Source organism: Pelodiscus sinensis, chromosome 19, assembly GCF_049634645.1.
Source record: "Pelodiscus sinensis isolate JC-2024 chromosome 19, ASM4963464v1, whole genome shotgun sequence".
Lineage (NCBI taxonomy): Eukaryota > Metazoa > Chordata > Testudines > Trionychidae > Pelodiscus > Pelodiscus sinensis.
This window is the reverse complement of record NC_134729.1, coordinates 6,110,992-6,137,170: the sequence shown is the minus strand read 5'-3', so window position 1 is coordinate 6,137,170 and position 26,179 is coordinate 6,110,992. Positions and strand designations below refer to the sequence as shown.

The 26,179-nt window shown below is 43.9% G+C and overlaps 1 protein-coding gene across 3 annotated transcripts in view; it reads left to right on the top strand.

The window, feature by feature from the left end:
• Window positions 1-26,179, top strand: part of DIP2B (disco interacting protein 2 homolog B) — a 170,839-nt gene that overhangs the window by 74,380 nt on the left and 70,280 nt on the right. For all 3 annotated transcript variants that reach the window (XM_075902045.1, XM_075902044.1, XM_075902043.1), the window contains exon 2: window positions 15,803-15,874. In XM_075902045.1, coding sequence (XP_075758160.1) covers window positions 15,803-15,874 — 72 coding nt within the window. The remainder of the gene's footprint in view (window positions 1-15,802; window positions 15,875-26,179) is intronic.

Sequence of the window (26,179 nt, the reverse complement as noted above, 5' to 3'; positions counted from 1 at the left end):
AAAAGGATGGGTACCAGGACAGGCACTTGGGGGATCTCACTTGTTACTTCTCTCCACTCGGAAAACTTGCCATTTATTCCTATCCTTTGTTTCCTGTCTTTTAATCAGTTATCAATCCACAAAAGGACCTTCCCTCTTATCCCATAACAACTTACTTTACTTAAGAGCCTTTGGTGAGGGACCTTGTCAAAGACTTTCTGGAAATCTTAAGTATATTATATCCACTGGATCCCCCTTGTCTACATGTTTGTTTGACCCCCCCCTTCAAAGAACTCTAGCAGATTAATAAGGCATGATTTTCCTTTACAGAAACCATATTGACTTTCCCACATAGTGTAAGAAACTATTTTGCGCCTGTAAACACACAAACATGCACATTATATTATATGTATTGCATGCTTAGTGGTACCTTTTTAAGAAACTGTCTTGGGAGACAGTGACTTTTATTAAAAGGAGTGTTCGTTTAATAGGATTGTTCCCCTCATTTCAATATGGTGAGCCAGGGATTTATACAATTAGGTGGAGGAGAGAGAGAGTTGCCTATGCTTTCTGAAATGTGGGGATTAGGCTAGTTAGTCACATTTTGGAGCACACTAATCTAAGTTAACCAAGACTCAATAAATGAAAGTTGCATAACATGCATGCAGAGTGTCTGTATTTCCTTCATATTGGGAAGTCAGTTTCCTTCATCTCCAGCAGTTACCAGAAAATGAATAAAATTACAGTGTAAGTGCACTGAATTCCTCTAACAGTTTATACAGGTACCTTCAGTAATCCAGAAATCCAATATGTTAGCTTGTCTTGATAACTTTTAGTAGAGTTGTTAAAACTGAAACAAAGGATGTTCACATGCTTTAAACTGGAAATAATTAAATTTTAAATCTAATCATCCCTGGCTCTATCATCCCTGCCTCACTCCCAGGCACTGAAATAAATAAATTCTGCGGTAAGTTTAGAACCTTTTCATTAATTAATTTGTCAAATAGGTGACACAGCACATACGGTTCATAAGATTATTACCCATAATACCTAGGCATAATGGGGTCGATTAAAGATAGAATGGCAGCTGAGACTCTGAAATGCTTTTGTGGGATTAAGATGGAATCTCTTATTCTTTAGCATAGTTTTTAACACTAAATTCATTGAAATATAACTAAACACTATTTAAAGCAGTGTAAATCTACTCAGGTAAAGTATACCCTATGGCCTTAATTATGACCCAGATTGACCCAGTCAAGTACAACAGTTTGTAAAGCACAGAATGTTTAGTAGATTAAATATTGTGGGATAATCTTGAAATGACTAATTTTAAAATGGAACCTGTGATTTAGAAGCATTTAAATTTGTTTATTATGAATCTCTAATGTTTTTCCATCTATGGATTTCTGTTAAGTTTGTTTGCTATGCAGTGCTGTAGATGCAGACTTTTGTAAGTCTGTGCTGAAGGTGAATGGCTGTGGCTTTTCTGAATTAAAATAGTTTAGTCATAATCTTCTTATGCTTTTAATACTGATAACACAGTCAATATAATGCTAATACTTAATGAACAGGCCTTTGTAAGAGTGCTACTGCAAACTTTGAAATTCAGGAGAGCTTTCCCATGGAATTGAATGAAAACAAGATGATGCTTTTTAAAATAAAACTGTAAAGCAAAACAGATTTGTTTCTGCACTTGACTATTAGTTCAGGACATATTGAGAGACTCATTTTAAAAGAATGAAATATCAGGCTCTTTTTACTGGATGACTCTCATCATAGTTGGCTCTGATGGTGATCAGCTCAAACCCGCATCTCTCCCAGATGACAGGTTTTAAGGTTGCATCAAAAGTGGGCCTTCAGCAGTTAAGGAATGATGTAAATGTGTTTCTAACAATGTCTAGCTGCTGTAGACCAGAACATGTGTTAAAGCACTGTCTGATGTGGTTGTGAGACTCTTGTGGTCCTACTCATGGGGTCTAGCCACACGGTGTAAGAAACTAAGTTTTAAATGTGGTTTGTGAGTTGGATTAAAAGCTTATTGTTTTTATGGAAATTAATTCTTTCCCTGAGTGCGAATTGCAGCTTGGGTTTGAGCTTGGAGCTGTGATGTTGGCGTTTACTGAAATTAATCAGTAAGAAAAAGGAAGTAAAGATCTGTGTGGTTTTTTTAATGTTAAATAAATTTTTTTTGTTTTTTTAATGTTAAAAAAAATTAACACACGAGAGGACAATGAGGCGGTCATTCTGAATCATAAAGGAATGCTAATGGTCACAAGCACAAGTCTTATAATTTGCAGTTTACCAACTGGGGATGATACCTAGCCCTGGGAGCCTTTTCTAAGCTATAGAAAAGGTATGGTGCTTTAGAGTCTGGTATCCAACATGTTATAACAAACATGTAAAAATCTAATGCAGACAGGGTAGTTTTAATACATGCTAAGCTGATTGAATTGCAGTCTAGGCTTCCCCCTTTAGGCTTTAACACAGCTACTTTAGCATGTGTTAGACAGCATTCCTTCTTTGCATCCAGGTTCTCATGTATTAGCTAAACATGATATGTATATCCTAGACTAGACAAGGTTTAGAATAGGGGGGAGCAAAATACAGTCTGTGGGCCACATCTGGCTGTTCTAACATTTCTGTCTGGCCTGCCATGACACCAACAGGGGTTTGTCAACCTGTGGCTCTGGAGCTGCAAGTGACTCTTTGGTTGATCCTTGTGATCTCTGGGTCACTAAAAATCCAGTGGTGAAGCAGGGCTCAAGCAGCTGCTGCTGGCACATCTTTGCATGCTCCCGGTGTGTGTGTATGGGGGTGGTTCCACATGCTGCCTAGCCCCAGCTCCATCCTCTTACAGGCAGGAAAATGGCCAATGGGAGCTGCAGAGGCAGTGCTTGCAGATGCAGACAGCACATAGAGATCTCTGACCCCCTTCCCTGCTCCTTGGGGCACACGGAGATGTGCCAGCAGCAGCTGGTCGCTTTCAGGAGTGACATGGAGCCACAGCATGTAGGCAGCCTGCCTGAGTTCTGCTGCACTGCTAGCTAGGAGCTACCTGTTAAGTAAGTGCCCTCTTGCCAGAGCCTGCACCTTGCATCCCCTCCTGCATGCAAACTTCCTCCCAGAGTCCACTCCCCTCACCTTCACACTGTGCAACAGCCCAGAGCTCCCTCTCGCACCTCCTCTTTTAATATAGCAGAAATGTGTGGCCTGCAATGACTTGACTTAAAATTAATGCATAGGCTCCCTTGCAAAAATTATTGCCCACCCCAGCCTAGAACTGTTGGTTTCCTGCTTGGTATGTGTTTGTGGGTCAGTGCTGCCATTTGATTCAGGATCTGTTTCCTACCAAGGACAAGAAGCTCAGGATCAAATTGCAGCAAAACCAGACTCTATTTTGTATAGCCACTTTTGAAACAGTCTGTGTCCCCAATGTCTTTTGAGCTAAATGACATCATTTCAGGAGTGGTGGTAGAACCTCACAGGGCAAGATAGGAGTGAGAAAAGGGTAGGTGTAAGCAAACAGAAATACAGTATGTCAAGATAACAGAAACAATGGATACCCTTGAGATATTGGTGCAATGTAGTTAATAGCTTGAGTGATTCCTTTCTTTTTTTGTTGTAAGCCAGTTTATGATATTTACTGTTAGAAGAGAGCAGTTTTTATCCCCATGGCCTGATAGATCCCTCAGACTACAGTAGCAAAGCATTTACAGGAGCCGACTTCATGGGATTCTGTAAATAAGCACTTAGTGTGGACATTTCTAAAATCCGACAAGCCCATTGGAAGGTTGAATATATTACTGGACACATTGTAGTGTTTGGAGTCTTTGTCTGAGGGACCTTCTACGTGACCATTTTCTGTAATTTCGCCATTGTAGTGATTATGGTATTGTTAGACAGTAAACGATTCAGTGTTCTGATTTCAAGGGGGAGGGGCAATGAGGGTGTTGAAAGAAACATTGTCTGAGCATACCAGGATTAGCTGGTGTTACCACCTTGCACTGTTTTAGGACTGCTGCTTAAAATGGATCATCTACTCCAGTGGTCTCCAACCTTTTTAACCATAAGATCACTTTTTCAATTTAAGTGCAATGTCAGATCTACCTCAAACCCAAATACCTTGGCTCTGCTTCCTTTCTGCCCCTTCTCTGAGGCCCTGTTCTTGCTCCACCCCTTCTCTGAGGCCACACCCTGTTCACTCCAGCTCCTTTCCTCCCCCAACCTCCATCACTTTCACCAGCCTGGGGTTGGAGTTTGGGGTGCAGTCTCTAGTCTTGGGCCAAAGGGTTCAGAGTGTGGGTAGGGCTCTGGGCTTAGCTCCGGGCAAGAGATTGGGGTCCAGGAGGGGGTTCAGGGTGCAAGTTCTAGGGAGCAGGGGAACTCACATATGAGGCAGGAGGTTGTGTGCAGGAGGGAGGTTCAGGGATGGGACAGAGATTCAGGATGCAGGCTCTGGCTGGGCACTGTTGAACTGGAATGGCTTCTGGGTGGTGGAGCAGTGGAGTTAAGGCAGGTTTACTCCTGTCCTGGCCCTGCACTACTCCTGAAAGCATCTGGCATGAACAGCAATGGCTCCATGATACCATGTGCTGCCCCGCATCTACAGGCACTGAGACCACAGCTTTTGTTGGCCACTGTTCTCTGTTACTGATCAATGGGAGCTGCAGGAGTGGTGTCTGCAGGCAAGGACAGCATGTGGGAGAACCCCTGCTCTGCCTTTCTCAGGGGCTGCAGGGACATGTCAGTCTCATCCAGGAGTAGCAATTACCATAGGGATAATGACTCCAGCCACGACAGGTTATGCATTTTAGAACTCACTCCTCAAAGAATTAAATTTAAGCATAAGACAAATGAAAATGAAGAAATGTACAGGGCAGTCAAAACTCCAAAACAACCCACTTTACAAGCAGTAAAAGGAGTAACAACAGCAACCCACATACATGCTGGGTTGGGAGATGAGTGAAGGGCAGTGTCTGTTTGTGAGAATGACAGAGAGAAACACATTGTGAGAGAGTGACAGAGGTTTGCATTGCCAAGCTCCCTCCATTCCCTTTTCTCTGTGTGGAGACAGGGTACAGAAGGGAAGGGGGGGGCACTTTGACATCAGCATCGCTCCTCTTCTCCCTCCCACACCTTGCACAGCAAATAGGAGGCTCCTGGAGGGCAGCTCCAAATTTAAGGGGACTATTAGCCCCTTACTAAAACTCAGCGGGGTTTTTTGCTTGGCTAGCTCCCAGTATCAAAAGGGGAAGGGTCCATGAGACTGACAATCCCCAGGGACAGTGGGAAGAGGCCAACACTCCAGGTCAGCCTGATTGACAGGTCGGACAGGTCAATGAGGAAATTAGGAGGCCAGGTTCCCTTGTCCTCTGTGTGAGCTGGGATGTTCTGGGCCCCTCTCTGAGAGAGAAGGGGACAGAGCCAGTCTCACACAACCCAAGGAATGCAAGCTGTGCTGAGAGGCAGACTTGCAGTGACCAGAGAGCAAAAGGTGAGAGGAGCAATGCAAAGAGCTGTAAGCTGGCAAAGCAACATGGTCTGCAGCTGGGTGTGGTGAGCAGCTGGGACCAGCAAAAGGGAAGGGAAGAGAAGAGGCTCTGGGCTGGGAGACACCACCAGACAAGAGGCCTTGCAGGCTAGACTTGGAGAGGGATTGAAACTCCATCTGGGAGAAGGGTCCTGACACCTACAGCCTGAACTCATGTGGTCACTGCCAGAGCAAGTGTGTCCAATCTGCAGCTGCCGCCCCCCCCCCCCCTCCTCGCTCCCCAGCAGCACAGCCAGGGCCTGAGAGAGCGCCCTGGGACTTATGAGGAACAGATTGTGGACTGTCCTTACACTCCTCGGACTGCTGTTTGTGATGTCCCTGTGGCACAAAGCGGGGCTATGTGTTCTCTCTTAACCTTTCTCATTTTTTCCTTATTGTTTTCTTTTTAATCAGTTGCTGTTTAATAAATTGTATTCGCTTTGAACTTTATGTAGTAATCAGTCGGCCAGGAAAGTATTCAGGGTGAAGAGAGCACCCTGGAGTGGGCACACCCTAGCCCCTGCCCTAAGTGACTACAAGGTCGGGGATTCAGCCCCAGAAAATCTGGGCCCAGCCTTGTTGGGATTTCGAGGATTCTGCTACTCAAGAGAGTGGAAGAGGAGCCGTCAGGGTCAGGGAGGCCATTGGGTAAAGGAAGTGATAGTGGGGACTCAGATCCTTTCGCTGGTGCACTTCACCGGGGTAGTGTAGAAGCCAGGAAAGTTCCCCACAATAGCAGGGCCATCGCTTACACAAGCTTCCTGGCCAAACCAGTCAGACTCCCCTGTATGAGGCTCCAAGATCTACCAGTAGATTGGGATCTACCACTGATCTACTCCCATTGCTAAAAGGTGCCTTGAGTCACAAAGTGGTGTTAGGAAGTTGCAGGCTCTTCTGTTTGTAGGATTTTAATGTTGGTGTAACATTCAGACTAATCACTTGTGACTCATTGGGCCAATCTCCATTTTAGTGTAAGTCCATTCAATTAAATTATGGTCCACAGAGTTATGCGCACGCTCTCACATCAGTGCTGAGTTTGGCTTATCGATTTATCACAATCCTTCCCTGCTGTTCCCTAAATTGAGCAGAGGGATTTGTATAATGAATACTATTTTTCCTTGAAGGAACAGAAAAAAAATCATATCAAAGGGAACTTTAAAAGCTGTTCTGGTTTTTAAAAAAATCCTTTAAAATCTATTTATAAATAAAAAGTGAAATATCTATGTCAGCTACTGCGTAATTAAGTGTATTCTAGCAAACAAATAAGGCTTAATGTTAAACCAATTATTTTATAAATATTAAGTTTTTCACTTTTCAGTTAATTTCAATTAGTCTTTATTGGCATGACAAACTATTCAAGAGCTGCCAAGTGTAAGAAAAAATACATAACCCTCCTGGATGTCTGGCAAAAGTGCATATCATTGATACCAATATAATCTTGATGAAAATATTTATGATTGTGTTGTTTTCTATATGATACATGTCAGTCCCCTCGCACCTAATTAAAATGCCCACTGTTCCAAAATTATAATATGCATAATTTGTATTCCAGCAGTAACTTAAATTTATGTAATCCCCTATCGTGCCAAATGTTGTATTGTACTGTCAGCATCAGTCAGGTCAACAGACAGTGCTAGCATGTCTTTTGCTGCAGTCAGCATAGCATTTATTTTTATGGGTCTCACCATAATGATGGTGGTTTTTAAACATAAAGAATTGGATTTTTAAAAGCCCAACTTTTAACAACCTCAGAATGCAGAAGCCTTTTTCATTACATTTTAACTCCAATATTGGTCTAAATTACTTATTTCCTTTTAATTTATTACCATTTTATAATTAAGGATTTTCAGCTCTAGAACCATAAACCCTTGAATAAATTGGAACATTCCTTATATGTTTACAGATAGTTTATTTTTTTTCCTTCCGGAAGCAAAGCCTTTCTGAATTCAGATTCTTAGCTTGTGTTAATGATACTGTATTAATCTTGGTGGATAAAAATCTTACTAAGGAGTCATCTTACTAAGGGTTGTTTAAATTTATGCCTGCCTTTGAGGAACAATTTAACAGATTTATCACCTCTTGGGGGACCAGCAAGGAGCACAGAGCAGTTTATTCTCATTTTGATTAAGCTAAAAACAACTGTTACATATACAGACTGTGCTCACCCAGGTAATTCCATAATGAGGCAATGCTTATGAGTGAGTTTTTGCAAGATTAGTTTTCTCCTCAAAATTAGAGATGTTAACTTTTTAAAAAATAGCATCTATCTAGATAGAGACCACTTGCAAGTCTTCTGGCATCAGCAGAGCCCCAGGTGGTGAAATGACCTTTTTTTTAGGCAGGTAAAGGAGCAACTTAGCATTTGTTCATTTAGGACTTCCTGGCTAGCTGTTGGGGTGGAAGAACATAGTTCAACGTCCATATCTAACTATTTTGTATAGTGTCACTTTTACAATTCTTAAGATGAAATGCTTTGAAAAGTATCAGTTAAAACAAGGAAGTTGATGGGAGGGGGGAGAAGCTAAATAGGTGCATATGCAAAGGGGGAGCAATGGTATCGAGATTTGGAATGATAGGACGTTAATAAGAGAGGGGAAATAAATATGTATGTTAAGAAGCAGGTGTGACGGCGCGTTGGGGGTTCCCCGTCTCCTGCACCCCGAAATGGCACAAACAGACTGCACCAGCCAGTGGAATTGAGGGTGGTTTATTGCTCCTCCAGCACAGCGCAGCACAGATGTAATCTGGTTACAGGAACTGGGGGCTAAGAGGTCTCAATGCCCCCCTTGAGATAGGGGAGTCCCAGCCCCCTCCCCAGCTCCTTCTTCTCTGCCTTCCAGCCAGCAACTAACTAACCCTCTTCCAGCCCTGCCCCCCAGTCAGGGCAGCATTCCACCTTCCTTTGTTCCTCTCCATGGGGGGTGTCTGGCCACTGGTTCAACAAGTTTGGCATTACCTTGGCCTAGTGAGGTTTTCCCAGACAGCAGGGGTCACCACAGCCCAGCAAGTACCCCCACTACGTCACAGCAGGTAAATGACTAATTGTGTACTGGATACAATTTGTATCGAGTACACAATTTGTCGATAAAGGGTCTCGCTGTAGCTCTGAAGTTTAAATGTAGTAGGAGCCGGGTGCGCAGGCAGGCACGATCTGGGTGGCTCTTACTACATTTAAAAGGCAGAGCTGCGGTGATGTAGGTCTGGGACCCGGCACAAGCTGGAACTCAGCAGTCCCAGCTCACGCGGGATCCCTGACCGCTACATCTCTGCCTTCCCTGCTCCACAGAGGCAGCCTGGGGTGGGAGGTGAGAACGAGTAGTTGACTTGACTATCCGATAAGTTTAGGCTTATCCGATAAGTTTGGATAGTTGACTACTCGACTATTCTTTTACATCCCTAGAACTGAAGAAAAGAGCTGTACAGGAGAAGACTGTTTCCGCAGCACTGGTAACATAGTGCAGAAGGGAAAAGGTGCCAAGAGACCCAATTCTGTGGGACTAGCTGGAAGAAGCCTGCAAAACAACTGTAAAAACAAGGAGACCAATTTTGTCTTAGCTGCTGAAATTTTGGGGGTTTCTGAGGAGCTAAGCTGAGGGGAAGATTCAGTTCAGTGTTTTTGTATATGTAAAGAGTCCGGCAGAATTTTGCACATGGATGGAATGTAGAGAGCCCAGGGATTTGATAGCCATGGCACAAGGGATTGACCACAGTTCATGGTAATCAGGGGGTGGAGTTGGGAGGGCACTTTTCACTCATAGTCTAGTGTTTTTCTTATAGAGCTTGGATCCATAACTCATTGAAGTGAATAGGAGTCTTTCTAGAGACCTCGGTGTGCTTTGGAGCAGGCCAACAGAGAGGAGGAGAAATGGTGAGATGGATGAGGAAGGAATATTGTGTATGTGAATCCAGGGGTTGAGTGATTCTGGGGGCTATGATTAGTGGCAAAAGAAATACTTATTGTAACTGATTTGTTATGGATGGCTTTGCTTTCTCCTGAGAAGTATGGAAGCACTTTTCCCATCAAAGATTGCATGTCCCTTAGCATATGGAGGAAGCAAGGCTCTGGCTGACATGGAATATAATTAAATATAGAACACAAATAAATGGTAAGAATTGTAGCTGGGAGGAAGGCCAAACATGCCTCAGCATTAAGGTTTAACTGGTTTCCTAGGGATGAATGAGCATTTTTAAAGCTAAATTGTTTGGACTTACTGTTGCAGATACTTCCTCTTGTATCTACTGACTTGTTCTTGTGCAGATGGGATAAGGGGTGGGATTATTGAGGGTCTATAGATCATGTGAAAGAACTCTATGCTGTAAAAGGTACAAAGCTTTGCAATGATCATCAGCTGCCTTTGCATAAATCACTATCTTTCTGTGATGGAAAAGAACAGTTCTTGAGATTGCAATCTTATTGTCTTGCTCTCTTCCTGTTGCTGTAATTTATGACAAATTCTGTGAGGAAATCCTTATTTATGTTCAGATCCAACAGTTTCCATTTCCTGCAGATCAGCAGAATGGGCAGGAGGGAAAAGAAACACTTCTGTATTTTATTATTGTCTTCAGCTTTCAAGTAGATTCAGATCCCATTTGAATGCTGTAGAACTGAAGACCAGTTATTTCAGACCATTTTAGGTAAATTGCTCCCATGTGATTTTTTTCAAAGGGATTCTCTCACCCTGAGAACATCAGTGCAGACATAGTTCTTGTATGGTGTACAGTAATTAAATTATACTTCTCTATCCAGCCTTATATTGCTTCTAGGAGCAGCTCTTTATTGGATTTACAGAATTTTTTTGGGTGGGAAGGAAATGCTTGCGGGCCTGTCACTCCTGATACAGTACCATGATATTGAATCCTGCCCTATTCTAGAAGACACTTAAGACTGATCTTGATCACCTGTGGTTCTGCACTTTTATTTAAGACATTAGCTCTGGTGTTGTGTCCAGATTCCTGTTTGGCTTAATGACATTCTGCCTCCCAATATTCTCCCTGTAGCTTCAGTTGCATGAAGAATTGTTCTCCACTGCCTGTCCTAAACTGTTGCATAACTTTGCTGTATGTTGTTAAACAGCTGCTGCATGTGTGTATAGCTGAAGTGATTTCTGAAATATCCATTGTGGATATTTAGTGCCAGTCACCATAGAATCTTGTTGGTGAAACCATGTGGTTTGAGTGCTGTGGGATGAACAGCATAATAGAACTTTAATATCAGTCCACTGCTTTTTCTTTCTTTTCACTTGCAAGTTTTTTAATTGTTTATGCATTTCTCAGATTCCTTAAGGCTCATCCATATTTCAAATCTACAAATTCTGATGTGATTGTATTTGTTTTAATGATATTTATGATGTGATCAGGGAACATAGTGTGGGGTGTTTTTGTTTTTGTTTTTGTTTTTTTGGCAAAATGTGGCTCCCATTGTCTTTTTTTTTTCTATTTTAAGGCAGTGAACCAATGAACTAATTGCTGTAGCTCAGGCATGTCAAACTGGCGTTTGAAGGGCCACATGTGGCCTGATAGAAATTTTTTGTGGCCCGCCAGTACATTTTTATAAAGGAATCAAATGCGGCCCATTGGCAGCTTGGAACATGTGGCTGAGTGCAGATCCCAGCCGGCTGACCACTCTGTGCCGCAGCGACTGCTCGTGGCTGGTCGGGCTGCCCTGTGCTGGGTGCCCAGCATACACTCTCAGCTGGCCGCTGTGCTCACGCCACCCCATCGCGCCTGAGGAAGAAATGTGTGGCGGTGGCAACGTCGACTCCAGGACCCAGATATTTGGGGGGGGGGCACTCTGGGAGTGCTTGGCTGTGGGGAAAGGGGGAGGCATTGTGTTGGCGGGGCTGGCTCTGGGGGAGGGGTTAGGTTGGTGGGCAGCTGGGAGTACCTGGCTCTGGGGGAGGGAGAGGCATTTGGTTGTGGAGGAGGGGGCTGGCTCTCTGGGAGCGGAGCGGGATTGGGTTAGAATGGAGGTATGGGAGTGCCTGGCTCTGGGGGAGCGGAGGGGGTTATTTTGTTGTTTATTTAATTATTCCCAAATAAAATCACAAAAGATTTATTTAGATATATTTTATATCAGTAAATATGTCAATTTTTTGCAATTGCACAAATATTATGTTTATGCAAAATGCAGGACAATGTAGCACTTTAAAGACTAACAAGATGGTTTATTAGATGATGAGCTTTCGTGGGCCAGACCCACTTCCTCAGATCAAACCTGATCTGATGTTTATGCAAAATCTCAAACTTACAAAGTATCTGAAATTTTCACAAAAGCATGTTCTATTCAATTAACCACGGTCTATACTTGTTTTTATTTTAACAAAACAAGTTGTGTCATATACTAAATGTAAAAGTACCTTAAATTTATATTTACATTAAAAATTATTTTATATGAGCAAATAATAATTTTACACATCAAATTATAGTATTATATTAAAACAAGACCTGAAAAAATATTATAAAAATACCTAAAACATAACCTATAATAATAAATACTTACGACTTCCTGATAAAGTACATTAACTTGTAGAGCCACCAAAGAAATCAGTTTTCTGGTTTTTGTGGACCCCCCCAGGCTCTGGGGTTGAGACAAAACTGAGGAGTTCAATGTGTGGGACATGACTTCCAGCGAGAGGGATGGGGGTATAGGATCTGGGCAGAAGGTGGGGTGCAGGAAGGGATGAGGTTATAAGGCCTGGGCAGGAGGTGGGGTGCAGGAGCTGGCTGGGAATAGAGTGTCTGGCCAAGGGGTGCAGGAAATGATTGGGGGTACAGTGTCTAACCGGGGGGGAAGGGTGTAGGAGTGGGCTTGGAGGTGCAGGGTCTCAATGATGCAAGGGATGTGTGAGGGGGGTGCATGGGAGAGTGCAGGGTCTGGGTATGAGAGGTCAGGGGACAGTTACTTGCTTTCATGATTTATGCCAGTCCCAGGCACCTGCTGCTCCCATTGGCTGGAATCTGGCCAATGGGAGCAGTGGGGAAATCCTCCAGGAAGTATGCCTGCCTGCTCCTGTTCCCCAGCAGGGGAAGGGGGAGCACTTCTTTCCCACAAGCTGGATCATGCAGCGAGACCGGGGGCTTTCTCCCCCCCCCCCCCAACCTTACCCCAACAGGAAGCCAGCTCTGGCTCTCAAACAGTGCAAAGAGGAGAGGGCAAGCCTGGAGCTCCAGCATGGGCTGCCCGCTGCAGGGGATTGGGAGCTGAGCACGAGCTGCAGACCACTAGTGGTCCATGACCGCAATTTGAGAGCCACTGCTCCAAGAAGGCACAGGACTGATTATTGTGTTTCAGTGATGATGGTGAGATTTCCACGGACTTGCTGTTAGTGAGAATGAGAGTTAATCTAAGCTGCTTTTCCTTCCCAGATTGCAACAAGAAATGTGATCATTACAAATGGCCAAGCCTCAAAATCAGGAGTGATGGTATCAAGACATGTGCTGGCAGCTCTGTGCTTCTCCCTCTCCATAGTAATTCCTGCAATCTGCAGTGGTGTTTAATTACATGCAGTGTAAAACCACTAACACAAAAGGTGCCCATTAGATCTGAAAGCGAAAAACACTCTATTGCCAAGTACAAGCAAAAGGAAATGGGTTAGATTTGCAGGGAAAAGATCTCTGCCCCTCTCTGTGTAGGAGGGACTTCTAATTAAAATAGGAATAATAGCCTCTTCAGTCTCCTTTCTCGCCATCAGATTCTATACTGCAGTCCCACAGTCATACATATAGGCTGGCTTCTAAAAATGTGTAGATAAGAATCTCTGGACATCTTCAGTTGTTCCTTTGTGAAAGTGGATGTTCACAAAGTGCTATGCCAGTGCTTTGAAGAGACCAGAATCCAGAAGCTCCATTTAAGAACATTCATTTGCCTCTGGGTTTTTGAAGGAGTTGTTTTGTTATACTAACACACCTTATTGCAATCACACTAATACATTTGTACTTTAGTTGGCATTTCAGTTTGAACATTTTAATTTTCTGTTTGATTTGATTGGATTCGTTGAGGCCTGGCTCAAATACTGTAAAAGAGAGAAGCTGGGGTAAAATATAAGTTGTCTGTGTATCAGGCAGTGTAAAGCATTGTGTTTAACACTGAGGCTTGAGTCCAGGTGTGTGTGTGTATGTGTGTTTAAAACACCTGGTATTGAGATTAGCGGTGTAAAATCAGTTAACCATTATCAACTAAGCAGGATCCCAGGCAGAAGGATGGCTCCAGCCTGGCTGGAAGCAGCCTCTGTCTGTGATGCCAGAGCTGGTTGCAGGCAGAGGCTGCTCTGGCAGCAGCCCCTGTCCACTGGTGGACCCCCAGCTCCCCGCTGGGACACTCTGAGGACAGGTACTGTTGGACCCAGCATGAGCCAGGAATGAGCAAGCCCGGCTTGGTCCAGGCTTGAGCCAGCCAGGACCTACCCTCGCTGCACCCATGGAATTTAAATGTAGTAAGAGCCTGCACGTCCGTCTGTTACTTGATTTAAACTGCTGAGCCGCAGCGGGGGTAGTTCCTGAACCTGGTGCTAGCCAGGACTGAGCAACCCCTTGCTTATTGACTAATCGTGACTGCAAAGGTGCATGTGCTATCCTTGTCCTGCTGATAGTGTCTGATGAGCTACGATTTTGCAACAGCAAAGCACTGAAAGAGAAAATGCTGGAAGTGTTGAGTGTTTTCTTGATGTGATATAATATTGGCCTTTGTTCTGACTCAACTCCACAGTACCAAAATATTCTGTTTTTCTCCCTGCTGCGTGTTTGATCATTTCCCAACCTTTTGGCTCATGAGAGATGAGGTTACAAGTGTGCACCAAGCTACACAGAGGCTTGAAATGTTTGAGGGCTTTTTTGTTTTAATCTCTTCAAGGTTTCAGTCTCTTTTCTACAGTTCAGATGTAATGTGAGAAATGTAAGTAAAAGATAGCAGCCAGATGGTACTTCTCTTGGGTCAGACAGATTAGTATATTTAGAAAAAGGTTTCTTATTTCTTTGGTCTCTGTTTGATGCCTTCCCTTTGTGGACCCTCAAGCACTTGCGCATTACAGCATTTTGAGAAGTAAATAGTGGCATTATACCCATTAAATGGATAGGCAAATAGAGACCCTGTGCCTATGTGATGTGCATTTGGTATCAGTATGTCACTAGACAGAATTCATTGTCTTAGTGTTAGTATAAAAGGCCAGGCCCGAAGTACTGAGCTATTGTAATTCACAGTAAGCACTTGCTGGACAATACAGTTCGCTCTGGTGGGTCAGCCCATCCTTGCTGGGCAGTTCAGTCACCTTGGATGGGTCTCTGTAAATCGACTTTAATATCCAGGTGAAACATTTCCTTCTGGGATGGGCTTATCAAAGTCCCTCATCAGCTTTCTTTACATGCCTCTCTTTCTACGATTGGTTTATTATGACTAAGCTCTGCACTGGATATTGCCTTTCCCCGTTTCCCTTAAGCAGAGGAGAATTGTTCCCTTCTTCAGTTGGTGTATGGTTGGCTTAAGTTTGTCTTGGGTCTTGTCTTGTGGTGCCGAGCTAGTTGGCTTTCATTTTAGGTTTTTACAGCGTTGATATCCTGCTATGACAGTGCTCATTCAAATCACCATATATTAAGCTACTTCTACACTGCAAGGCAATTTTTGCGCAAAAACCTGTGGACCGTCCACACCTCAAATGCGCTTTTGTGCAGATAAATCAGCAGTAAAATGGCAGAACAGATGGCTTTTGCTAGTGTAGGTAAGCCACCTTCTACGAGGCATAACTCCCTTTTGTGCTACAGCTATTGCGCAAAAAGGCAAGTGTGGATGCTCCAGGGCCTCTGATGGCCATTCACAGAATGGCCATCAGAGCTTTCTTGTGCAAGAGCGTCCATTCAATGTGGACGCTTTCTTGTGCAAAAGCACATGGCTTTTGCGATGCGCTTTGAGGTGTGGATGTGCTCTTGCACAAGAAGTTTTTGCGCAAAAACTCTTGCACAAAAGGCTTCTTGCGCAAGAAGCCTGCAGTGTAGACATAGCCTTATACAGTTGCTTCCAAGGGAAGAAGTGAAAGACTGTTGTTAAGCAGAATTAAAATTAAACCTGAGACCCGTAGAAAAATGCACAGTAGGGAACACTGGCTAAGGGTCTCGATGTAGCAGGGACATAACTCATAAGACTCCAATATCTTGACAAATACTCGGTTCTTATAAGTGATTTTGCTGCCCGTACAGTGACACTTCACAAAGTCCATTGTTGCATGAGAAGGCCATGCAGCAAAAATCCTCTTGCAACCCAGCACATCAAGGACAAGCTAACATTACTTCCCTGTTTGATTTTAGGAGACATCACACAGAAGGGGTATGAGAAGAAAAGGGCAAAGCTGCTGGCTCCATACATCCCACAGACACATGGTAAGTACTGTATCTTGGTCCAGAATAAGACTATTGATTTACTGCTTCAGCCTTGTCATTCAAGGGGGTCTCATAAAGTGGAGATGGGGGGTGAGCGCTTGGATCACTCTATTTGTCAGTTTCAAATTGCCCTTACTTCAGTGTAGTTGGGTTTAGCTGTTTCACAATTCCATTGTTGGGTGCTAGATGGTGACAGTAGTCATGGAATGTACATTAGAGCCTTTCCCCTCTATGTTGCTGGTTCATATCTAGGTCAGGAGATCCTCACAGTTTCATGAGTCTCAGAGCATTTAAAAGCTAAGTTTTAACTGTGATCTCATTTAAAAACAAAACACCAGCATAGGCAGCTCTTATTTCCTTATCAGCAGAGAAGTCAAGGGCTTGAACCAGCCACAAAGTCCAAACTCTCCTCTGATCTTTCATGTATCCCTCTGGGGAAACATGAGGGAAGCTTGCAGTGGTGATGATTGTGCCGTATGTATTCTGCAGATGTATACTGCGCTTCTGTCTCCATTGCTTCAAAACAAACCTTTTAAGTAGCATAAGCTTCACAGCAAATTAACTTTTCTGGTACCTTCTGGATTTTCCCACTGTTTGCACCGGGGGGTTGTTTGAATTCTTGCATAAGAGAGCTAGAGCTGCTAAGGAGGGGAGATGAAATGGTCCAGGCTAATTTTGAGAGCAAAATAACCTACTGTGGAAATGTGGGAATGGCATCTTATCTACCTCAGAAACAGAGGGTAGATAAGCTGGCTTGCTTGGAGTTTGCCTCTTAGGGGAAACTGATCTTCAGAGCTCAAGACTATGCTAGTGAGTTATGAAATGTTAGATTCTTTTTTAAACATACAGGGCCAAATTCAACATATTTACCTCAAGGTGTAATTGGGCTATTACACCCACGTGAAATACCAATATCATCTAAGAAGCTTTATAATGGACCTAGATTATGCCTGTGTAGATGGGATCAGAGCCGTAATTAGCACATTAATATCTGTGCACCCCGCATCTGTGAACTGGTTGTGAGTGCCATAAAATCTCTCATCCATATGCTCTTGCTGCTTTGCCAGACGAAGCTGTGGGTTTCCAGCTTAATCTGCTTTTATCATCTGAGATGGCTATGTTCAAGTCAATCAAAACAATATATGGAGAAAAAAAGAAAATTTCCAAATGAAGAAGCATTCACAAGGCCTTTGTCAAAAGGCAGACTATGAAGAACTATATAAAAATGGTTTAATGGCTAAGGTGAACTTGCCTTTTCATACGTCTGCCCCTATAAATACACTATGAAGCCATTCCTCATGTTTTCTATAGAGACCGTAGCATCTTCATAATTGGCCTTGTTACCTTATTTACCAGATTTGCTGAATTCACTTGTCATTTTGTTTACATTAATTTTCTTATATTCAAAGATCCTTAGCAGTGGGGCTGACTATGAATGTAGGATAATTAAGGATGGATAATTGTAAATGCCTCTCTCGGGCAAGGCCCAAAGCATCTCCAATAATTAGTGACAGAATACTAGCACAAAAATAATTGTGCAGTTGATACATTGGGAATAATCTTTATCTACTAAAAAAAAATCAAATAACGTTTCTGGGTTTTTGCAGTTGATCAGTATTGAATTGGTATGACAGGCAGGGAGTGCTACGACTTAACTGTTAGTATAATTGGGTGTTACTGGACTAATGCCAAAAAGGGTAGGGGTAAAGGAGTGTGATTGAATGTCAGCTTGTCAGCACTGCTTTGAGCAGATTGTGAATGTGCATGTTGATTTTTTTCTTTTGAAATGGCATTGACTCTTCATTTCAGGTGATATTCACCTGGAGCCTAAAACAAAAAAATTCTGTCATGGTCGCATGTATCCTTTTTTTTCCCCCCATAGAATCTGTTCACTGGGTTAGATTTCTCACCATTTCTTTGTTCACACTATAATAGCTTAAATATGTTCTCATCTGATGCTCTGCTCCCCTGCATTAGTCACTAGAGTGACTTATTGCTGTGGTAAATATTTTAAATACAAAAGCTGTGGAAAGGGACACAGTGTGTAGTTACCAACCTAATATATTGACACAAGCAATATGAGCAGAAATCCTGCTTTGGGCCAACGTTTTGAATCTGTCAAGCAACTGCAGGGTGTTTGACTACACAGCTGTTTGATAACATTTTCTCTTGGGTTTGATTAAGTGATAATCAACTCTTATCTTTATTATATTAATGAAGCAACATCGAGTGGCATGCTTGGGCTTAATCTGTATAAGCAGACATCTGTCGAGCAGGTCTCGTAAGCTCTGACTCACGTCATGTTCTGGTGAACTCTTTGGCTCTGAGGAAGTTGGGGGTTGTGGGCTCCTTTTACTCCTGCAAGCCACTTCTCTTCACAGATTTGCTCTTGGTTGGGAGTTGAGTGTGTGGCAACCAGGACAATAGCAGTAATTCTGTATAGGGATGTCAACATGTAATCAACTGCACAATTATCTGTTAAGCCTGGGCTTATTGGTTAATCTTGTTGCCTACATGCATCCTGCCCCCTCCGCCCCTTTCTACCTCTGATACGAGGCAGCAAGGGGAGCAGGCAGGGGCTGGGCGCGCGGGGAGGGGGGGGGGGGGCGGAGAATAGGCTTAAAAGCCAATTCCCCAAAGCACTTGCTCTGTCGTGCTGCTGCCCCCTCCCCCCCGTGCTGCCGCCTTGCGCAGGGGGCAGGGGAGCTGCCACAATGCAGCCTCTGTCCACAGAGGGTCTGAGCTCCCCTTGGACGGAGGCTGCTCCGGCATCCCACTGAGCAGCCTTTGTCTGTAATGAGCCTGAGCCCACTGCAGGCAGAACCTGGTCCATGGCAGTAGTCCCTGTCTGTGAGGGGTCCGAGCTCCCTGTGATTAGGGGCTGCTGCAGTGGACTAACTTCTCTCCCCCCAACAGTGCCTGCTGCCACCCTACACTGCTGCCTCTGATTTAGAGGCAGCAGCGTGGGGTGTTAGGAGGCTCCCAGGGAGCGGGGCTGGGAGCACGCTGGCTGCTGGCCCCGCCCCTGGGGCAATCAAATAGTCATGTAACCGCTAAGACTTCATGTGGTTACACGACTATTCAATGACATGATATCTAGTATCCCATATTCTGTAGGCAGCACTGTATGCACTACAGTAGTACTTTACTCCTTGTGCCAGTCACTATGTGCATGTTTATTTTGGAAAATGTTTAATTAGGGGAAAAAAATGTCTGGTGAGACGGTGCATGGTCCTGCTGCACTAATTGACATGCTTCTCGAGGCAGGGGAGCAAGCCAGAGCATTGGGAGAAAGTAGGGCCAGATAGCATGTCACTAATTAAGGTGGAATTCACTATTGCCATAGTGACAGTCTTGTGGCTCTTTATGGGACTTAACTCGAGTAGACTCTACCCTGGCAAATGTCCCATTGACTCTAGAGGGAGTCACACATGCATAAGCAATGCAGGATAAATCTCTTAGTTTAAAAGAGTCTGATGTTTTTCCCCTCTCCTGACATGAAGAGAAGTGATTTTTCTTCTGTGGAAGAAAATCCCTCAGCACTTAATTAGTGCATTATGTTCTTAAAGCACTTCCCAAATGTTAACTAGTGCTTAGGCATATCACTCTGTACGATGATATTCCCATTTCACAGATGTGGGGAGAACTGAAGCACAGAGGGATAAAATGATGTGCTGCAGCAAGTAATTGGCAAAGTCATGGCCAGAATTTGGGAGGCCCTTTTTCCTATCTTTATGTGTAGTCCACTGTGTAACACTGCCTGTTTGAATTGGGACAGCATTAGTCCTTTTAGAAACTCTCTCTCTTTTGCATCTACTTTTGCAAAAATTAACGTACTTGAGCAATCATCCTGGACTTATTTGCTGAGAGCTGATGGGGTAGGCTATGCAGAATCTTACATAGACTATGAAATAGTCATGTAACTGCTAAGATTTCATGTGGTTACACAACTATTCAGTTACACGATACCTAGCATCCCATATTCTGTAGGCAGCACTGTATGCACTAAAGTGGCATCTTGTATCAGTCACTGTGTGCATGTTTATTTTGGAAAATGTTTAATTAAGGGGAAAAATGTCTGGTGAGACTGTGCATGGCTCATACATAGTTAAGGGCTTGTCCACTGGGGCTATTTGGGAAAGTCAAAAAGGGTCAATTAGAAGAATGATGTCACCTTTAATAGGATTGTCCTTAGCTTTCCTGTGTGTGCATGTGTAGGCATGGCCTCAAGTGCTACTTGTGAACATTCAGATGAATGGGCCAAAATAAAGGGAAGAGGGACATCCTGAATTCATATTTATAGCAGTCTGTGACTTGGAAAGGATCAGCTAGCCTGAGCCACAAAAAGCCCTGTGAAATGAAAAGGGGTCTATCTGCTTTATGGGTGTATTAGAGCTGACACTTTGACCTCCCATTGCTGTGGCAGAGCTCAGCTGTTGGCAGTCACTGAATGCTCTTTTGGAACATTTTAAAAGTGCACAGCAGCTATGACAAACGTGCATCAGAGGGTTGACTGTATCTTTGAGTTCTTCCATCTGTAGAGACAAATATCCATCAGAAAGGCTCCAAGCCAGTGAGTGAGCCACTTGTTCAGCTCAATTCAGCCTTCCCCTTCATAGGATCTTGCCATTTGTTTGGATTGCCTGTGTCTCATTGGCGTTCACCACCTCCTACTAGCTGTCAGTGTGCAATCTTGCAGGACGGATAAGAGACCGTTCAGATAAGAGACTTTGAAAATTATCATAGAGAACACGAAAATAAGGATGTTAAAAAGCGGGTAGTTCACTAATTGTGTATTACTCCTGCTCTGGGTTCTGCAGTTTAAATGTAGTAGGAGCCAGGTGTGCATTTAAACTGTGGATCTGCAGTGGGGGTAGTGCCTAGAGCTGGCGCAAGCCAGGACTCAGCAGTCCTGGCTCTCACTGGCTCCTGCCCCCCCCCCCCACCCACTTTGCTGCCTCTGATACAGAGGCAGCGGGGTGTGGTTGCAAGTGAGTAGGTGAGTAGTCACTTGACTACCTGATTAAGCCTAGGCTTATCGGGTAGTCAACTGCTTCAGTAGTCTCTTACATCCCTACAGGAAAGCATGTGTTCTCTTGAGGATAGAATGAGCATAGCTGAATTGGGTTGGCATGGTAATAAGAAACTGGATTCTAGTGGGGTGTGCCCTGACATTCGTTATTCTGGATGGTGTCAAGTGAGATTCTTGTGTCCCCTCCATATCTGACAATGAAAGTGTTGTGATAGTATAGTAATCTGTCTTTCAGAAAGTCCTCTTCTCCTGGGAGGACATCTGGAAGCCTCTGGGCCCATATGATGACTCAGTGCTATTGGATTTATTTCTATTAGTGTTTGATGTGGATTTCTGAATACACAATCTAAGCAAGGCAAATCCATTACATGGCTTAATGGGGCTCTTGTATTGTTCCTGTCGGTTGCAGTATTCTGCAGAGCTTTTTAATAAACATGCTTATGCTAGGCACTGGGAGACCTGTAGACACAAATAGCACCTCAAGCATCGCTTGTTTGATTTTTATTGTGGACTAGGATATATTTCCCTCCTTGCTTAACTTAATGAACTGCTGTCCTCCTCAGATCGCTGCAAACCTGGCAGAGTATAGCTCTTTGGCTCAGGGAGTGCAAATTCTGGAAAGCCTTGTTGCCAAAATTAGCAGCTCTTGCAACCAGACACACTGTTGGCTGAATGTGTTTTCTCAGTATTTGAGAGTGCGCATTAAATAAGTAATCAGTTCCTAAGGATAGGAGAAAATAATCCTCTCCTTATATATAAAGGAAATTATATTTACCAAGACCTGTCAAAACCTTTGTCTGCATTGGTGGGTAGAGTTCTCACTCCCCTTTCCCCATTAATAAGAAGCTACTCTATGGGGGATTGTCATGTAGACTATTATTTTAACATGCATTAAAGGTTTGCAAATCTTTAACTGGAAGTGTCTTTGAGGAACAAGGACCCTTACAAACAAAACAGATGTCTGAATCTATCAGAACTTTTGCCAACTTCATGTTTCAAAATGATTGTTATTCCTCCATTGCTGTTTATTCCAGTGTTTCTCAAACAGGGGTACGAGTACCCGTAAGGGTACTCGAGAGAAGTCTGGGGGAGGGGGGTGTCAACACAACTGAAATGTGGAGAAAACTGAATTTTTGTTTTAAGTTTGTGTGTTATTTTTGTACTTTTTGCACCCAAAAATTTCATCTCCCGCCCACCTTACGATTAATTTATTTAAACAAATGTGTTGCAGTAGTAGAAAAAAAATGGTGTCTAAAAACTGTAGGTACTGGGGGGTACTTACAATTTTTTTAAAGGGGTACTTTATTAAAAAAGGTTGAGAAACACCGATTTATCCTTTGTTCTGGATGATTCTCCATCCCCTTGCAGCATGTTCATTCCTATAGGATTCTGACTTGATCCCAGATATCTGCAACATTTCTGAGAGAGACCAACAAAGTGTACATAGTTTTGCATGCAGTTAGAATTACTGCAATTGGCTTGTAGTCTGAAAGTTAGTGAAGGACTCCTAAATGTTCCTTATGAAAATTGTGGGAAGATTGCATATGCAGGAGTAACGATTAATGAACATAGATCCTGTTATTTTATGGCCGTAGGTTATAGCTTTAGAATTTAATAGTTAAGGAATCTATTTGTAAACATGTAGAAGATAATAAGGTGATAAGTAACAGTCAGCATTGATATGTAAAGAACAAATCATGTCAAACCAACCTAATAGCTTTCTTTGGCAGAGTAACAAACCTTGTGGATAAGGGGAAAATAGTAGATGTGATCTATCTAGACTTTAGTAAGACTTTTGATAGTCTCGCATAACTTCTCATTAATAAAAGGAAATACAACCTAGATGGAGCTACAATAAGATGGGTGCATAAGTGGTTGTTGATGGTTCACAGCCATGCTGCAACGACATAACAAGTGGGGTCCTGCAAGGGTCAGTTCTGGGTCCAGTTCTGTTCAATATGTTAATCAGAGATTTAGGTAATGGCATGGAGAGTACAATTGCAAGGTTTGTGGATGTTACCAAACTGGAAGGAGTTGCAAGTGCCTTGGAGGATAGGATTATAAGTCAAAAGGACTTAGATGAACTTAAGACAGGAACAATTACTTTCACACATGCAAAATGGGAAATAACTGTCTAGGAAGGAGTATTGCAGAAAGAAATCTGGGAGTTTTTGTGGATCATAAGTGGTAGATATGAGGTATTCCTCTACACATTTGACATCAAAAGTTTGACAGATTGTAAAAATAAACATGAGTCTAACAACAACTTATTTGGATCAAACAAGAAAACAGGAGCTAAAATCAGCAGAACTCCAGTTGCATTCATTTAGTATGATTATCATCCTTTAGCACCTAGTGCGCAAATCTTCATGAAATATTTGACTATGGGGAGGTTCCCCATCTGGCGAGAGGGAAAGGGAAGTTGTGATGTTAGTGGTGGAGAGTTAGGTGAACTGGGTATGTGGAGAGTTAGGTGAAGGGTTAGTGTTTGAACTATGGCAAGGAGAGAAATTAAAAAGATGGTAATGAGTGGGATAAGAACTAAATCTGTGATGGAAGTAGTCTGGTGGCTCTGAAGGGGGTCCTACATATTGGGTGGTATGCTGTGCAGCTTGTTCTGAGCATTATGCTGCATATAAGATAGGGATGTGAAGAACTAGTCGACTAGTTGCTTCCCGCCCCCTACCTGCCTTTATCAGAAAGAGGCAGTGGGAGGGTGGAGGGAGAGAGGGTGTTTCAAAGCGGCAGCACTGCTTAAAGCCTGGGGCCAGAACCTGGGCTCCATGCAGCGCTGCCACTTTGAAATACCCCAAGGAGCCCAATGCCAGGCTCCCTGCAGTGTTTCAAAGTGGCAGCACTGCATGGAGCCTGGGGTCAGTGGGGAAGTCCCCAGCTGATCCTGGGCTCCACGCAGTGCTTTTGCTTTTGAAGTGGGCTGTTGCTACAATTCAAAGGCGGAGGTGCTCTATCGACTAATTGAACATTTGATGAAATATGCATCGACTATTCAGTTAGTCAGTTACCCAATCCTTAACATACTTAGTATAAGAAAAAGTAATCTAAATGTGATTGAGCGTGTTCAGATTTCACATGCATTAGTAAACAAAGAGGTGGTTAACACTAGGAATATGAAAGTGTAATTGTGTTCACAGTTGACCAATGAGCCTGGACTCATCAGATAATATGCCTTGTTACATGCAGTGTGTCCCCTCCACCACTTCCCATTGCTGCCTCTGTATCAGCAGCACGGGCTGTTGGGGGAGGAGGAGGGGGAGGCAGTTAGTAGCAGGTGCTCATGGGGAGCTGTCTCCCTCCCACCGCCAAAGTACTGCCTCTACCAGTGGCAGCAGTGTGAGGGGGGAGGGCAGTTGGGAGCCAGTGTTTACAATGTGGCTCTCCATGTGTGCTTTCCCACCCCCTTCCACTGTGCTGCCGCCTCTGATACAGGCAGCAGCATGAGCAGCGAAGGACGGGAACTGGTGCTCACAAGGAGCCACCTCTCCCCTACGTGTAATGGGGATGTGAAGGACTAGTTGACTGTCCAATAAGAAAATACTTACCGGACAGTCGACAGGATAGTTGACTAGTTGCTTCCCCGCCCCCCTTGCTGCCTTCGTCAGATAGAGGCAGTGGGGGGGAGAGGGGGGGAGGGAGGGAGAGAGAAGAGGAGGTACTTCAAAGTGGCAACACTGCTTGGAGCCTGGGGCCGACCCCGGGCTCCCCATGGCACTGCTGCTTTGAAAAGGCATGTGAAGCCTGGGGCAAACTGGAGTATCGCCAGGCTGTACACGGCGTTTCAAAGCGGCAGCACTGCACAGAGCCCAGGATCAGCTGGCGAATCGGTGCAGCACTGCCACTTTGAAACACCGTGGGGAGCCTGGCATCAGGCTCCTCACGGCGCTTCAGAACGACAGTGCCACACGGAGCATGGGGTCAGTGGGGCAGTCTCCAGCTGACGCCAGGCTCCACACCATGCTTATGCCTTTGAAGTATAGCGACACCCCTAGGGCTATTGCTACGCTACAAAGTTGGAGGCACCCTATCGACTAATTTCGATGCAAAAAGCATCGACTATTCAGTTAGTCAGTTACCCGATCCTTAACGTGTAACCACTGACATTTTAATGTTTAACCAGTGACATTTTCAGCAGTTACACGTTTACCTTAACTGGGGATGTTAAAATGTGTTGTTAATACCTAAGGAGATATCAGCCATCCAACCCATTTGCTCTCTTGCACTTCTGCAGTGTGTGTGTAGCTGTGCCTTGACCAGGGGAGGTGACAGCCAGGCTAGGCCCTGGGTAAGGTGTGTATGGGGGGATGGGACACAGCTCCACAGTTCCAGAAGGGGCAGGGCCTCAAGTGGAAGGGGTAGGGCCAGGGCAGCTAGCCTTCAGTACTGCTCAGAGTGCGCCACGTCCCTCCCAAGCCCTTAGAGTGGCCTGGAGTGTGCTGGTGGCAATTTAAATAGCCAACTGGTCCCTGGAACAGTTGCTGTCTTTGTTTCTTCCTCCTTTCCCTCATCCCCCCCCCCCCCCCCCCCCCCCAGCAGTGGGCCTGGACCTGACACTCTCCAATAGTTGCTTTGTGCCTAATCGTTCTCATTGTGTGTCCTCCTTCCCCCCATACAGTTTTCCCAGTTTGTGTGGGTCAGTGTTGCAATACTGGCAGCCATGGGACGACTTATTTTTTTAAGGGTAATGTGACTGTTTAATCTACAGAAATTGGCAATGGGTAAGAGGTGAACCTGTTGTTAGCTGATTCTGTATATTGACTCCGTTTCAAGTGGTTAGTGTCCTAATTGTCTTAACCATTATAAGACCAACCCAAATCATAATTCCATGCATGTGTATTTTCATTCAGTAATCTTCTGTTACTCTTCACCCTAACATTTACCTTGGTCGTAGACTATTTGTTTATATTCTCGCTTTACTAAGTATTCCCCAATCCTACCCCAAGTAACATCACATCAGTGTGTGTTATAGGCTCACTTCTGTTCGTGGTTTGTTTTGGTTGTTGTTTTTCTTTAATTATATAAGATTCTGCTTTCCCCCTCTACCTGCCTGAAGTGACTGTCACTTACTTCCTTTGTGAGTCCACAGACCCTTGCCTCTCTCTTGTGTGTCATATGCCAACAATCAATGAGCAAGCCTGAGCTATAGCTTTTTTTTTTATTAATCTTTCCCTTCATATCTGCCACCATTGGATTATTCTCAGTGGGAGCTTCTGTGGTAGCCCAGTAACCAATTATTTAGCCACTGCTTTGTCTAACCA